We start from the raw sequence: 14,735 nt of genomic DNA, 5'->3' as shown, positions 1-14,735 counted from the left end.
CTTATTACCTTCTCATGAGGTGAGTCAATGAGCAGGTATGTCGGGCTCTGACTCACTGGCTGAATGGAAAGAGTGTATTGCGCAGACACTTTATCAGAGTCACATGACTTATCCACTTCCTCCACCCGAGCGTCACACAGTTTGATCTGACCCAGAGGAAACTGGGATGAGAAATAAGATATTAGTGCATTTACACACAAATAAAGCTCTGGGTAAGATGAGCCATTTAAGAAGACAGAAGACCTTATCCTCTTGACTTCTGAAGTAGTACAGCGCCTTCCCAAAAAGCGCACACCACACATGCTTCGAGTATCCATACTTCACCTTGATGAAGACAATTAGCATATAGCAAATCATGTGGTTCTCAGTCAAATATAAAAACATTATCAAGACAAGAAAAATGTATTTGAGACACATGAATGTGTAAATATTTTGATTCATGCTTAAAACATGATCAAATAAACTACACGTCAATGGGAAGATTTTCTCACAGGGATGCTCTTTCATTCCTTAGGAGACCTTGTTTGCTCTCCATTTAATCCCATTGCTGTCTGGGAAAAAGTAAAACATGATTTTTATGGGATACCTTCGTCAGGTGTCCTTTCGTGATGGGCCGTACATCAGGTTGTGTGAATAGAGGACTAGAAGCTTTGATTCTCACAACGCTCTGCAGAACCCTCAGCCACTCCTCCAGGAGGTTTGGAGAATCCGCCTTCAGATAATGCACACTCTTACCTGTCACCACCTGAAGTACAGTATAACATCAACACACACAGAGTCAGTTTGAAACTACATCTGAGCATGAACAAACCCCACACATGTCATTCACAAACTGTTCACATAATACCTGAAGAATCTGTTTTCCATCACCGCGTGCTATGGTGCTTGAAGCGTTGAGCTCAATCTGGCCTTGAGGCTTACGGATGACATTACTCTATAAAAACCCCCAGAAAAAAACAGAAGCCAAAAGATTTTATTTGGATCTTACTCACTTGATTAAAGTTAATAACTATATGAAAATCAGTCATGTTGGGTCAAAGTCACCATTTTACAACCCATGTTCACATCATGGAACACATCGTCAATAATTATAATTACCTTCAGTTTTTTATATACTTTATTATATTTTGAAAAATTGATAAAAACTGTTTAATTTTTTTTAACTGAAATCACTGTGATTCATGAATTGTTTATCATAAGAAACAAGCAGCTTCACAATGTGAGACCTTAAAAGGAACGGTTCACCCTAAATTGAAAAAATCAAAAAAAATCATAATTTTAAAAAAATAAAAAGTAAAACAATCATTTATTTACTGTCATGTCATTCAAAACATTTTGTAAAACACAAAAGAAGATATTTTGAGAAATGTCTCAGTGGTTTTGTGTATGAAAGTCAATGGGGGCCAATGTTGTTTAGTTACCAACGTTCTTCAAAATATTTTCTTTTGTGTTCAGTAGAAGAAAGAAAGTCATGCAGCTTTGAAATGACATAAGGATGAATAAACGATAACAGAATCATCATTTTAGGTTAAATATCCCTTTAAAGTTTGAAGTGTATAATTTCTGCACACTTCCCTGATCTGGCATTGGTTGGTTAAAGGGGTCATATGACACGGCTAAAACGAATATTATTGTTTGTTTTAGATGTAACGCAATGTGTATACATGATTTAAGGTTCAAAAAAGCTGTATTTTCCACATACCGTGCATGTTTGTATCTCATCTTTGCCCCGCCTCTCTGAAACGCGCAGATTTTTTACAAAGTTCATCGCTCTGAAAAGTGAGGTGTGCTATGATTGGCCAGTTAACCAGTGCGTAGTGATTGGTCGAATACTGCAAGCGTGTGGGGGAAATGTAACGCCTCTTACCATATTTGGAACATCAGGTTTCAAAGCAATTGTGCTGACAGGTACGCCCACCTTACTTGCGTATACATTTGGGCGGTCTTAGTCAAATCATACCACAAACTGACGTAGATTTGTGGGGGTGTGGTTACACGAGGCGTTTCAGGCGGGTCTGGGGGTGAGCATTCGCTTTTAGATAGAATGCATCTTTTGTTCCCACACTTTCATTTTTGCAATTTTACGTGTCTAATACATGCATGGGCAACTTATAACACACCAAAGACACAGAAAACATGTATTCGCGCCATATGACCCCTTTAAAAACAAATAGTCCCACCCCAAACCCGCTGGTTCTTGGAATTAAAAATGAACAAAGATTAGTTATAACTCGCGTTTAAAGATAAGATGAATTCAGGATCCTTCATCATGATCTTCTATTCACCCTAATCATAATGACAAGAGTCATTGAACTGACCGGTGACTTGTAGTACAGCAGCTCCCCGACTTTCAAAATAAACCAGCGCCTCTTCCATGTTTTCTTCCATGTCTTTACCATTTTCAACAGGTAACCAGACTTCTCCATAAAGTCCTGAAACACATTTTCATTTGGTCTTTCATACAGCACAGTATGTGACTTATCAAGAAACAGAAATATAGTGTGTGTGTCCTACACTCTTGTCATTGTCACTGCTGGTGGAGCAGGTCTTGGGCAGTTTGTTCTCTGGTTCAGAACACTCAGTGTCAGTGGAGTAAGCATCAGGAGGGATGGCGTAGTCGCATTCAGATGTCATAGAAGACAATGATACAGCTGAGAAGAACACAACACATGCGGTCCCTTTATCCAAAGCAACTCACAGTGTCTTGCAGAGACAGACACACAAGAGCAACGCGTGAAGTTGTGTGAATAACTGAAAAGTGGGAGGGGGACATTATCAAATTATTATCAGATGTACAGTAGACAAACCTCTCTTCAGGGATCGAGGGCTTTCGTGGCTGCTGTTCTTATGTGATTCTGATCCAGAGGTGTGAGAGCCGCACAGAGACATCTCCTCTCCAGAGTAGCACTGACACTCCTCTGAACTCTCCTCCTCTTCTGAACTGGACCACTCCTCTGGAAACTCATTAGTGCTCAACAATGTCGCCCTCTATAGTACAAACATGGTATTCGTTACTTCTCAACATTTGTAGAGACATGTCAAGAATTATGAATGATGAGAGCACACAAAGATCTCTACCCCTTTAAGTGTGGTGAACACAGGTGTGCTCGTGTTCTTGTAGACGAGGGAAGTGTAGAGCATGTAGGCGGGGCACGAGGATGGGTTGGGGGAGTCTGGAAAGAAAGAAAGGACTAGTTGTCAGTAAAGACAAAGTAGCAAAGTAGAAAAAGTTCCTGGATCAGAGAACAGTTCCTAAGACATAGAAAGGGAATGAAAGTTAGCAACAAATTTCACTGACTGAGAAACAAAAAAATGGACAGATGGAAGAATATTATGTGTATAGAGTTCCTGAAACACACCTTTATTAGAAACATCTTTGCATGACATCTCTGAAAGACGAATTCCAGATTTCGCCACAGCATATATTCTGCTCTCCTGCACGTGAAGAGAATAGACATTTTGAACTTAAAGTCCCCCTGAACCGGAAGTTGCAATCATTTTTACTTCCGTATTTTGACGCATTTCCGAGTGAAATGGAATTTTGAATGAGAAAAATAGTGGGCGTGGATGATTGGTTTGGATGTATAAAAACAGCCGTTGCATTTTGAAATGGAACTGGCTGACAATTGAAGGGGAGGAGTTAACGGATGCTCCGCCCAAGCCGTCTAACATACGTCATCTATGATGGATAATCATTACAGGGCGGAAGCGCATTTTCGGATTTTAACTGAAGTTTATGCGGGCACATGATTTTTAAAAAGAGAATGACCCACATTGATAAACTATTTACAATAAACACTGAAATATTTCATGAAAAAAAAATAGGCATTGTATTTTTTGATTAAACTGGGTCTTTAAATTCCCGCTGGGGTCAATAATCGTATCCCTTAAAACTAATCGTTGACCATCAAAATTACAAATGTAAAAGTTTTTTTCGGTGAAAATATTTTTTCCTGCCCTAAAATAGCTTGAATGTAACTTCATTAAGTATACGCAGATACGTGAATATGCAAATTAGCCCCGCCTACACTCAGTTGCACTGGGCAGTTCAGATGCTGCTAAAACTGAAAGTGAAACTGAAAGCTGACAAAGCAGTGCAGCGATTATTTTAGCCCGAATCTATGCGCCATCTTTGCATATTTCTGCCTCAAACCGCTGATCCACAGCGATCAGATGAGTTGATGTGATTGGTTACAGGTTTATGACATCATTAACCGGGGCAGTTTCAACCCGCATTTTTTAAACTGTCTTTGGTAAACTGCAGTTTTATGGAGAAAACACTTAGCAATGGTTCAAAATGATACATTTGCACCTGGTTTGTATATTAAAACACCAAATAAACATACAGTATAAACAACATTAAAAACTTGATTGATGACACCAATTCTTGTCATTTTTATTCACATCTCACATAACTCACCCAGGATGGCAACCTGTGCAGGGGAGGAGTCGGTGGTTTACTCCCTGGAACGGCTGCGCAGGCTTCGGGTGTTTCTGGTTCTTCTGGCGGCACTTCAGCTGGCTGTTCTGAAGGTAGATCGGGATGCTCTCGATCACAAGTCTCCATTCTTTGCTCTTGGTCCAGATCTGTTTCGTGGGGCCGGAGAGGACGTAGCATGCTAATTGCATTACGTGTTCGCCCGTGAGTGGCTTCGCTGTACAGTGGAGGCTGGCTCAGGTGCTTCTTGGCTAGCGCCAAACTCACGTTAAACGTATTGGGGGTGCGTAGACGGGGCTGTTTGGGAGAGGCTGGGGTGTCTTGGGAATCCCGGGAAGGGGTGGGACGCTTCGGCGTGAGAGCTGGAGTTAGGACGGGACTGGGGGTGTTTGTGTCACTGGAGGAAGAAGAGGAATCCAGACATTGTGACTGGAAGCGTTTATTTAGGTCGTCCGAGCATCCGTCTTCAATATACGCTTTCTTGCCGCCTTTCTTCGTAGTGCTCTTGGTACCAGGAAGGCAGAGTTTGGAGAATTCGGCGTGCTGCATGTCGTCGTCGAACAGCGAGCTGCTGTCATCAGAGGTGAGGTTAGCCTCGCTGGCGGGCCGGTTTAAACGCAAACCTTCAAACAGACATCTGTCTCCTTTGGAGATGGATAAGACAGAGGACAGGCTGCAAGATGATGGTTCGCCGATGTTGTCACCCACTTCTTCAGATTCCATTTTAGAGCCAGTGCCACAATGCTCGGTTTCTGGACCTTTCATTCCACAATCTGGATCAAACACATGGACTGGGTGATCATATACTGTAGTTGAACTTAAAGGGACAGTTCACCAAAAAATGAAAATTCTGTCATCATTTACTCACCCTCTTGTCATTTCAAACCTGCATGACTTTCTTTCTTCAGAGGAACACAAAAGAAGATATTTTGAAGAATGTTGGTAACCAAACAACATGGTCCCCCATTGACTTGAAATATTTCTCAAGGTATCATCTTTTGTGTTCCACAGAAAAGTCATAGAGGTTTTGAACCACATAAGGGTAAAAAAAGGATGACATCATTTTAATTTTGGGGTGAACTATCCCTTTAACAAATCATTAGTTCATGCTTTCAGGGAAGTCATAATGTGAGTGGTCTGACCTGTAGAGGGTCTCCTGCCCTCCATGTGTGTGTGGTCCTGATCCGGCAGGGTGCTGATGCTTTTCTGGGATGGTTCTGGGCCCGTTAGTACCTGAGGGTTCTTTCCTCTGATCTGGAAACAGCCAAACGTAAGGCTGCTGAGTCGCTGGGCTTCACCTACATTGGCCTGGACTGGGCCAATAGAAGCAGAAGGATTCATGGCTACGACACAACATAATGACATAAAACTTACCTACAAAATAAAAAATATGTCTCTGTTTGATATTTTTATATAAAGCAGAAGACATTATGCAGCATCAACTGTCTCAAGTACTGTGTGCTACATAATCACATGGATCTCATCTCATCAGTTTTTATTCCTGAAATTTTAATCTAATTTTGTGTGACATTAGAGATAAGGTTATTGTTAAAAATGAGTTTGTTCAAATGCCATCCAGTGCATGCAAATAAACGGTCAGGTCAAGGGCATTGCATTATAGGATACAGCATTTTGTATTCAGTATCCTGTGCTGTTGTATTGCACATTTTGTGGAAAAAGTATTTCATGCATGCAGAAAAGTTGCATACTGTGTGTTTATACCGCATACTGGAGAAACATTAAAAGTAAGTTAAAGTTACATCATATGTGGTCTTGTGCATGAATACCTTGCAGTTGTTTTTTCAGGTCTTGTATCTCAGATTCGTGTTGTTGGTTCGTCTCTCTCAAAGAGGCATTCTCCACATCAAACTGTGAGGGATCACAAATAAACTTTCACATGCTTTCTCGCCCCTTTAATCTTTTTCCAAAACACGCACGCACGCACGCACGCACGCACGCACGCACGCACGCACGCACGCACGCACGCACGCACGCACGCACGCACACACACACACACACACGGTTAGAAAAAGCAGTAACAGACCTCATTCAGCTTCTTCATCACCCATTCTTTGATCTTGGCTGCTTTTTCCTCCACTGTCTTGGCATCTTGGATTCGGCTCTGTTTCTGCAGATGTCAGATTGTGGTCAGCATGCCGTACGCGAAATGGATTAAACACATCAACAGAATTAAATAGATCTTTTGTGTGTATTGAAGAAGAATGTAATTATTAAAATATTTTAAAATTCACCATGTGGTACAAAACACAAAATGCTGTAGCATAAATGTACCCCTAAGCAAGGTTAAAATAACCTTGACTAAAAGGTTAAAAAACCTTGACTTTTTAATCTAAAATTAAAACTTTGAAAGCATTTTTGTTGATTGAAATCAAATCAAATATTGGCCTAAAATTATTGAAAAAAAACTAACAAAAAATTGAAATGTTGCCTCAGAAATAAAGTTTAAAGCACTAAAATTATAAAAATACACAAAACTACAATTAATTAATCTTATATAGCAACATAACAAATAAATAATAAAATGACAAAAGCATACAACAAAGTTTCTAAATATTTAACTAAAATTAATCTAAAAACAAAAGCTAATTTAAAATATTAATAAAAACAAAATAAAACAAAAATCAAAACTATAATAATTATGCCACTAAGAACCTATCGTGTAAGTGTAAAGGTACAGTTAACTTTTTGCACTTTTTTCTGACATTGTAGAGATGTCCTATGTTAAAGTATAGAATAAGTGCCAGTTGTACATTTTATACATTTTGATTATCAAATTTTGACCAACCAGAGGTAAAAAAAGACACATAAATTAATCAAATATAGAAGTTTATAACAAATAAATGTATACTACACACTTCTGGGATGTGACTGACCTGTTCCTCTAGCTGTTGCTCTAGGCTGGAGATGAGCTCATCTTTCTCCTGTAGTGATGCTTGAAGGCTTTGACAACGCTTGAAAAGCTGCAGGTCTGAATCACCTGACTGGACATTTGACGCTTTCAGACGTTCCTCCATCCACTGAACCTGAACACAGATATGCATGGACATCATTCATTATTTTCATAATAATTGATTATAATGATTAAAATCAGAATAATATCAGTATTAACCTGCTGGTTGGCCTCATATGCACGACATTCTGCCTCCAAAACCTGCGTCTCCAACTGCTGCAACTGAGAGTTTAGAAAATATAGGTGAGTAGGTATTGTGTATGTACATGAGAGACGATTCCATTCAAGAAAGCTAGTTAATGTAATGCATTTCCAAGCATACAAAACAGGCCGATACTTCTTATTCTGTGAGCTGGTTTTCATTTTTCTTCCTTAGCTATTCCTCTCATAGCACTGCAATGTACGGAATGCAGCCATCTGAATAATTTTTATCGGAGTAAATATGCCATGCAGTATTACTAAAACATTCCTCAACGAGAACACATGCATTCAAATGCTTCGAATCTTTTTGTTATTTTGTAATGAAAAGATTAGAATAAAAAACATCACTAGACATTAAGGCCATGATGGTAGATGTACATATTAATTTTGTATTTGTAAACACATACACATACATGCCTATATTTAAGAAAAATATAAAATATAACAATGAATAAACATTTATATATAATTTAAATGATTGGTAAATATAAATAAATACGTGAAAATATTACCTAAATATATGTATGTGTATACAAAATAAATATGCACACTACACAGACATATTATATTGTGTAAAAACAAACTTTATTGTGGATGCGATTAATCGTTTGACAGCCCTAAAATGATTCAAACGATTATTTTGACCACTGCATTTCCATTCCTCATTTTTTTGTTAATAACTTGCATATGTGTCAAACACATTCGGTGGCTTGGTTGTTGCCAGAAGACACAAGGGAGTTTGTACATCTGCTTACATGATGTTGACTGTATTTCTAAGACCACAAGTGAAAATGTTTCTATTTATCATTTTTAATGTGATAAAAGACCAAATTAGATGATAATCTATAGGCTAATAATATGTCTAAACCTGGCATTCCATGCTATCCCAGCAGAACTAAGCATCTGCTACAAAATATAATTTCTATGATCTATACAATAATTTATATTTATACATCCAAAATGTATTTTGGGATCCGAATTTCAGGTTTCTTATGTGTAATGTGCAGGATTATGTTTCTTGTTTCTTCATTGGCACAGGCCTACATCAGCAACCTGTTTCTTCTAAGAAACTTCCCAATTGAAAACACTTGAATATGACATAACACACTGCTAATAATTACTGCTGCGCTCATAGTTTCCACTGTGCACCAAACAAAAGTGTTTACATGTGTGTGTGTATGTGACTGAATGATGTGGAGGCTCTAATCGTTCTTTATGATTTCTTAGTTTAATTCTCTCATTAAATTGTTTAGACTCCTAGCACAAAGAGCTATTGACCATACAGTCATTATAACCAGTTTGGAATAATCTAATAGTCTATGTGCTCTTTTTATGCTCTAGTTCTTCTGGACTTGTGTTAATGGACATTTGGTTGGATCTGGTAATGGTGGATTAGTCAAAGCTCGGTGAATGACGTCAATATGATATTGCCAGATGCAAGTTTCATAAAGATTCACTTAGACACAGTTTAGATTAGAGAAAAGAAACACAGACTGTATGCAAAGATCAAAACCATCCTGTAGCTTTAGTGAGCCAACGTCTTTCCGTTTTACTGGGCTAGTGTACTAGACCCAAGGGTGTGTCACCAAAACACACTGCTCCGTGCTCATATTGAGAACAGTCAAAAATACATCACACATTCTGGAAAATCCGGCTGAAGCTGGATGTTGTGTTTTGGACCGTTGAAGGTGGTTTCTAACCGGTCATTAGCTGGCCCAAGCTGGTCATTGGCTGGCCACCGTGTTCTAAAAACCAGCTTGAGCACATAAGGTTGGTATGACCAACTGGTAGAAGGTTTGTTGGTATTGACCAGCGGAGAACATCTAGTTCGAAATATCCATGTTGGAAACACATAAAATGGAAGTCAATGGGGGGCAGTGTTGTTTGGTTACCAACGTTCTTCAAAATATCTTCTTTTGTGTTCTGCAGAAGAAAGAAAGTCATACAGGTTTGCAATGACATGAGGATGAATAAATGATGAAAGACGCCACACATACATACGTATTCTCTGAACACAACCAGCTTCATCTGGACGATTTCATCTGCAAGCTGCAACTGCCCGAATGGTACAGATATAGATGAGAAAAAATAGCAAAGTAATTACAGACTGTTCTGAGAACAGCTGCATAAATCCAATCAAGTTCTGACCAAATCGGCCACAGGTTAGGGGCAGAAAAGAGGCATATGATAATGAGATGTCATCTTTTAAGACACACTAACTAATTGTTCAGACAACCCACCGATGTTAAAAATATAGTTGAGCACATCCCAAACCCAACCTCCACCATCATTATGCCACAGCCAAACACACAGCTCTGTTGATGCTTTTGTTGGTTTACACTCGTAAACTCTATATTTTCCATCAACGGCTCTTTAATTCTCATATGCCCCCCCTTTCAACTTCTCCGCCCATATGGTTCTGGCTTCAGTCTAGTCAGTCTTCCATTCCATGCATTCCATCCTCGGCCTTCTGTGGCCGGCCCGCCCTGCACCCCTCATCCAGCTCACAAAGCCCGTCTGTATGACAGCCCTCACTGCACCACGGCTCCAAATTCCCCGGCGTCACATCGCCTCTGCTCTCACACTCCGTTCATCTGTGTCCTGCACACTGCTGCACCGCAGATCCCAAAATATGACGTTAGAAGCTCATAAATCCATTCTAGTGGAATCTAGCACTGAAATGATCGCTGAACTGTTTCTGAACGTGACAGGGCAGTTCCGCCTGAGGTGGACGGACTGATCTGATGGTGAAGTCAACATAATTCCGATTTTCAATTGTTTCATAGGAAGAAAAAAAAAGAAGGTCTGGTGTTCAAACTAACCATGTTCAATGCTTAAAAAACAACAACAATTCATTTTAACTTAAAATTAATGATGTATGTATAATTGCTGAAGAACAAAATGTTACAGTTTCTGACCACTGCCACCCAAACCAATGCGGACTGGATCTGAGGTGTCGGACAAGAGGAAAACTGATTCCTATTTTGCACAATGTTTCCTCAATATGAGAACACAAGCGTGCATTGACCTTTGTTTTGAGCTAAAGTCACTCTGATCTGTGGACCATGGTTTTCAGCCTTTTTTGATCTGTGACCCATTTATTTTGTGTTTCAGACTATTTTGTAACCCAGCCCCATCCACATAACAGAAAAAAGCTATGCTTTAGAATCTCACAAGTAACCAATTACTATTGACTCTTTTGACTGTTTCCTTCAAAAGCAGTCAAATAAGTCAAATAAGAAGTTAAAGGTGCCATTCCCCGCGATCACATTTTTCAACTTTTAGTTAGTGTGTAATGTTGCTGTTAGAGCATAAATAATACCTGCAAAATTATAAAGCTCAAAGTTCAATGCCAAGCGAGATATTGTCTATAACACAATTCGCTTTTCAAGGACTACAGAGAACGGCTGGAATCGGACTACAGCCCTTTACTTCCCGGGTACATGATGTCACTATTTCGAGTGTTTTTAGTAACCTCCGCCCACAGGAATACGCCAAAAAAGTGGCGAGGCCTTCCTTAGAGAAGAGGAATAGCCGCTGGAGTAGTGTTTGGTTATCAGAGATTGTAAACATTTGACTGAGATGCGCGCCTAATTACTTTCACTTTCATCACAGTCCTACAGCTGGTAATAAGAATTCAGCTACACACATTCTAAGATAACCAACGATCAAATAACAGCTTCCATGACTTTAACATCGGCTGTGAAAGCTGTTCTGTGTAATACACTGATATTGTGTGTATGTGCGCATACCTCTAAAACACTTCTATGAAACGTCTTTTGAAGTCCTGCTTTTTCAAATGTCTCCTAGTCAATCTGCTTGTTTTATTATCCAACTCGGGTCCAATATAAAAAGGCAAAACTAACACTTCTGTTATAAATCTTATTTATCTGCCCGTTTTCAATTTGTAGCAATAAACAATGAGGTGTAACGCAAATCGCAAGTCCAGTACGGTGTACCACAGGGCTAAGTCTTAGGGCCTCTGCTCTTCGCATTATACATGCTACCTATAGGACAGTGGTCACCAACCTTTTTGAGCCCATGATCCCCGACCTCGGAATTGAACCTCCAGCTTGAGGCCTTTTATTTAGCCTATAATTGTGGGTCTATTTAAATTACCTGAAATTCTTTGTTCCACTTTTCAGATGCAACTAAGCAAACTGTGTAACGTGTAGAGTTGCCACTTTCAGTGTGCCAAAATGAGGTGAAAAACACCAATTCAAACACCAGTTCAAGGACTTCAATTCATACATGACAGCTTGACATTAAAACGAGGTTAAAATATGTTTAACAAGACCCTAATTATTTAGGTATTTACTGTATAAAGATTTGTTATTTATGATGTATTTATTTGGTTTACTTTTATTAAGTAAATACAGTATATAGATGGAAATGTTATAAATAGGCCCATAAATAGCACAAAAACGCGTACGCCAACGAACAAGTGACATTTTTATGTCATACGAATAAACTGTTTTTAAGTGTAATGCACCGCAACAGTATAGTGACCTCCAAATGATAGTTACACCACTGCATGCGCGAGTCATTTTGCGTTTGATCACTGACCACCGACATTAGAAACACTGAAGGGTGATCACGCACATCGTGCATCACAATGAAATGTGATTAATGATAACGGTCGCATTAAAAACTCACGCAGGGAATCATTATTTACACAGCCATGAAAAGATTAATACAGAACTTTAAGGCCCGGTTTCACAGACAAGGCTTAGCTTAAGCCAGGAGTGGACTATGCCTTAGATGGATTAGGATATTTGAGTCACTTTTATAAAAATACTTTAGAAAGAAACATTACCTATGTGCATCTTAGACAAAACAATGGCACTGACATATTTTACGATATGTTAGGGCAAGTTAGTTTCAGTTGACATAGCTCAAACATTCATTTAAGTCTGGGACTAGCCTTAAGCCTTGTCTGTGAAACCGGGCCATTAACATACAACCGCTGAATGAAGAGAAAGAGAGATGCGCTTGCAAAACTGAACATTGATCAGGCACAATATATTTGTCTATTCATTTTCCTATTAGCCTACTTTCAGGGATCGACAGGTAACGTCACAAAGATCGACCAGTCGATCGCGATCGACGGGTTGGCGACCACTGCTCTAGAAGATATAATAAAGCGACACGGAGTTAGCTTTCACTGTTATGCTGATGATACTCAACTTTACAGTTCCTCGAAGCCTCATGAAACACAGCAGTTCCATCGAATAATGGAATGCATAGTCGATATAAAAAACTGGATGAGTAACAACTTTTTATTACTGAACTCGGACAAAACAGAAGTGTTACTCATTGGACCGAAAACTGCCATATGTAACAACCAAGAATACTGCTTAACTATTGACGGATGTTCCATAAAACCCTCATCGTCAGCTAAGAATCTTGGCATTCTATTCGATAGTAATCTGTCATTTGAGAGCCACGTCGCCAACACCTGTAAAATTGCGTTTTTCCATTTTAAGAATATATCTAAACTACGTCATATGCTGTCACTGTCAGATGCAGAGAAGTTAATTCATGCATTCATGACATAAAGACTAGATTACTGTAATGCACTGTTAGGTGGTTCCCCTGCAGGCTTATTACAAAAACTCCAACTGGTCCAAAACGTGGCAGCTCGAGTTCTTACACGTACAAAAACGTATGAACATATTAGCCCGGTTCTGTCAACCTTGCACTGGTTACCTATAAAGCATCGCGTTAACTTTAAAATCTTGCTTATTACCTATAAAGCCCTACATGGTTTAGCTCCTCAGTACTTGAGTGAACTCCTTTTGTATTACAGTCCTTCATGTGCATTACGCTCTCAGGCGTCCTGTCAGTTGGTAATACCTAGAATTTCAAAATCAAGTGCAGGTGGTAGATCCTTTCCCTATCTAGCGCCTAAACTTTGGAACAGTCTTCCCTGCACTGTCCGGGAGGCAGACACGAGGCAGACACACTCTGTCAGTTTAAATCTAGACTAAAGACGAATCTTTTTAATCTTGCATACACTACACTTCCATAATATAAATCCTCTGAGGGTTTAGGCTGCATTAGTTAGATCAACCGGAACCAGGAACACTTCCAACAACAACTGATATACTTGTTGCATCAAAGGGTGCAGAACAGTACTCTACTCTCAGCCAGTCTTGTCTCATTGTTCCACTGGTTACCACAGTGAGCAGGATGCCCAGACCTGATGCTAGAGAGGAGAATGGGAAGCTGCGACCTGACAAGAGCTGAGATGATAGAGCTGGATAAAGAAGGACGTGGTCACTTGACACGTCTTCACCACAAAATTTCAAATGCTATTAGATTATTAATGATAATCTTAAACTATAATTTACCTTATTAGTAAGTTTATTTATTTTTATTTAGCCTTGTTGTGCAAGTACTGTCGAGCTTGTGCAGAGGCAGCAGCTTTTGCCAGAGGGGAACTGGAATCCCCTGGTTGGGCCTGGGTTCTCCTGAGGTTTTTTTTCTCGATTGGAGTTTTGGGTTCCTTGCCACCGTTCGCATACTGTTTTGCACTATTTGCCTGGCCGGGGGGCTGCTTTAGAATTTTAAAGTTTCACTTAATTAATATTGCATGTAGGAATTTATAGTCTGTTTAATATTTGACCTGCCTTTCTCTTTCCTTTATCTTAAATGTGTGCTTTCACTGTGCATGCATGCGTGTCTGTGTGTGTGTGTGTGTGTGTGTGTGCGTGCTTGTCTGTGTGTGCATGCGCGTCCGTGTGTCTGCGTGTCCGTGTGTGTGTCTATGTCTATGTGTGTTAGTACGTGTGCATATTGTGTGTGTGGAGTGTTTTGTATGTGGGTATGTCTGTCTTCTGTGTTTTCACCTTTTTCTTGTTTTTGCAGGTACAACTTTAATTGTTTTGCTTACAGTCAATATGTCTCATGTACAGCTGCTTTGTAACAATGAAAACTGTAAAAAGCGCTATACAAATAAAGTTGAGTTGAGTTATTAGTGTTAATTAATATAACCGGTCTGACCCAATCGGTCCGGTGTCATTTCCCTTGCCATAGTAGGGAAAAAAATTGCGATCTCTCACAAAGATTGACGTTTGCACATGCACTAGCAGACCTCCGTTACACTTCGATTGATCTGCATGT

The 14,735-nt window shown here is 39.5% G+C and overlaps 1 protein-coding gene across 3 annotated transcripts in view; it reads right to left on the bottom strand.

The window, feature by feature from the left end:
* LOC130559501 (pleckstrin homology domain-containing family H member 2-like) overlaps nucleotides 1-14,735 on the bottom strand; it is a 29,470-nt gene that overhangs the window by 8,205 nt on the left and 6,530 nt on the right. For 2 of the 3 annotated variants that reach the window (XM_057342614.1, XM_057342615.1), the window contains exons 3-17: nucleotides 7,569-7,631; nucleotides 7,333-7,482; nucleotides 6,483-6,566; nucleotides 6,226-6,307; nucleotides 5,581-5,781; nucleotides 4,421-5,211; nucleotides 3,360-3,435; nucleotides 3,079-3,173; nucleotides 2,808-2,988; nucleotides 2,515-2,651; nucleotides 2,319-2,432; nucleotides 848-934; nucleotides 587-745; nucleotides 244-324; nucleotides 9-161 (exon numbers count right to left, since the gene is read on the bottom strand). In XM_057342614.1, the coding sequence (XP_057198597.1) occupies nucleotides 9-161; nucleotides 244-324; nucleotides 587-745; nucleotides 848-934; nucleotides 2,319-2,432; nucleotides 2,515-2,651; nucleotides 2,808-2,988; nucleotides 3,079-3,173; nucleotides 3,360-3,435; nucleotides 4,421-5,211; nucleotides 5,581-5,781; nucleotides 6,226-6,307; nucleotides 6,483-6,566; nucleotides 7,333-7,482; nucleotides 7,569-7,631 (2,454 nt within the window). The remainder of the gene's footprint in view (nucleotides 1-8; nucleotides 162-243; nucleotides 325-586; nucleotides 746-847; nucleotides 935-2,318; nucleotides 2,433-2,514; nucleotides 2,652-2,807; nucleotides 2,989-3,078; nucleotides 3,174-3,359; nucleotides 3,436-4,420; nucleotides 5,212-5,580; nucleotides 5,782-6,225; nucleotides 6,308-6,482; nucleotides 6,567-7,332; nucleotides 7,483-7,568; nucleotides 7,632-14,735) is intronic. The other variant, XM_057342616.1, reaches the window with a different exon arrangement.

The sequence above is a fragment of the Triplophysa rosa genome, linkage group LG9, assembly GCF_024868665.1.
Source record: "Triplophysa rosa linkage group LG9, Trosa_1v2, whole genome shotgun sequence".
Taxonomy (NCBI): domain Eukaryota; kingdom Metazoa; phylum Chordata; class Actinopteri; order Cypriniformes; family Nemacheilidae; genus Triplophysa; species Triplophysa rosa.
This window is presented reverse-complemented; position numbering and strand designations above follow the sequence as displayed.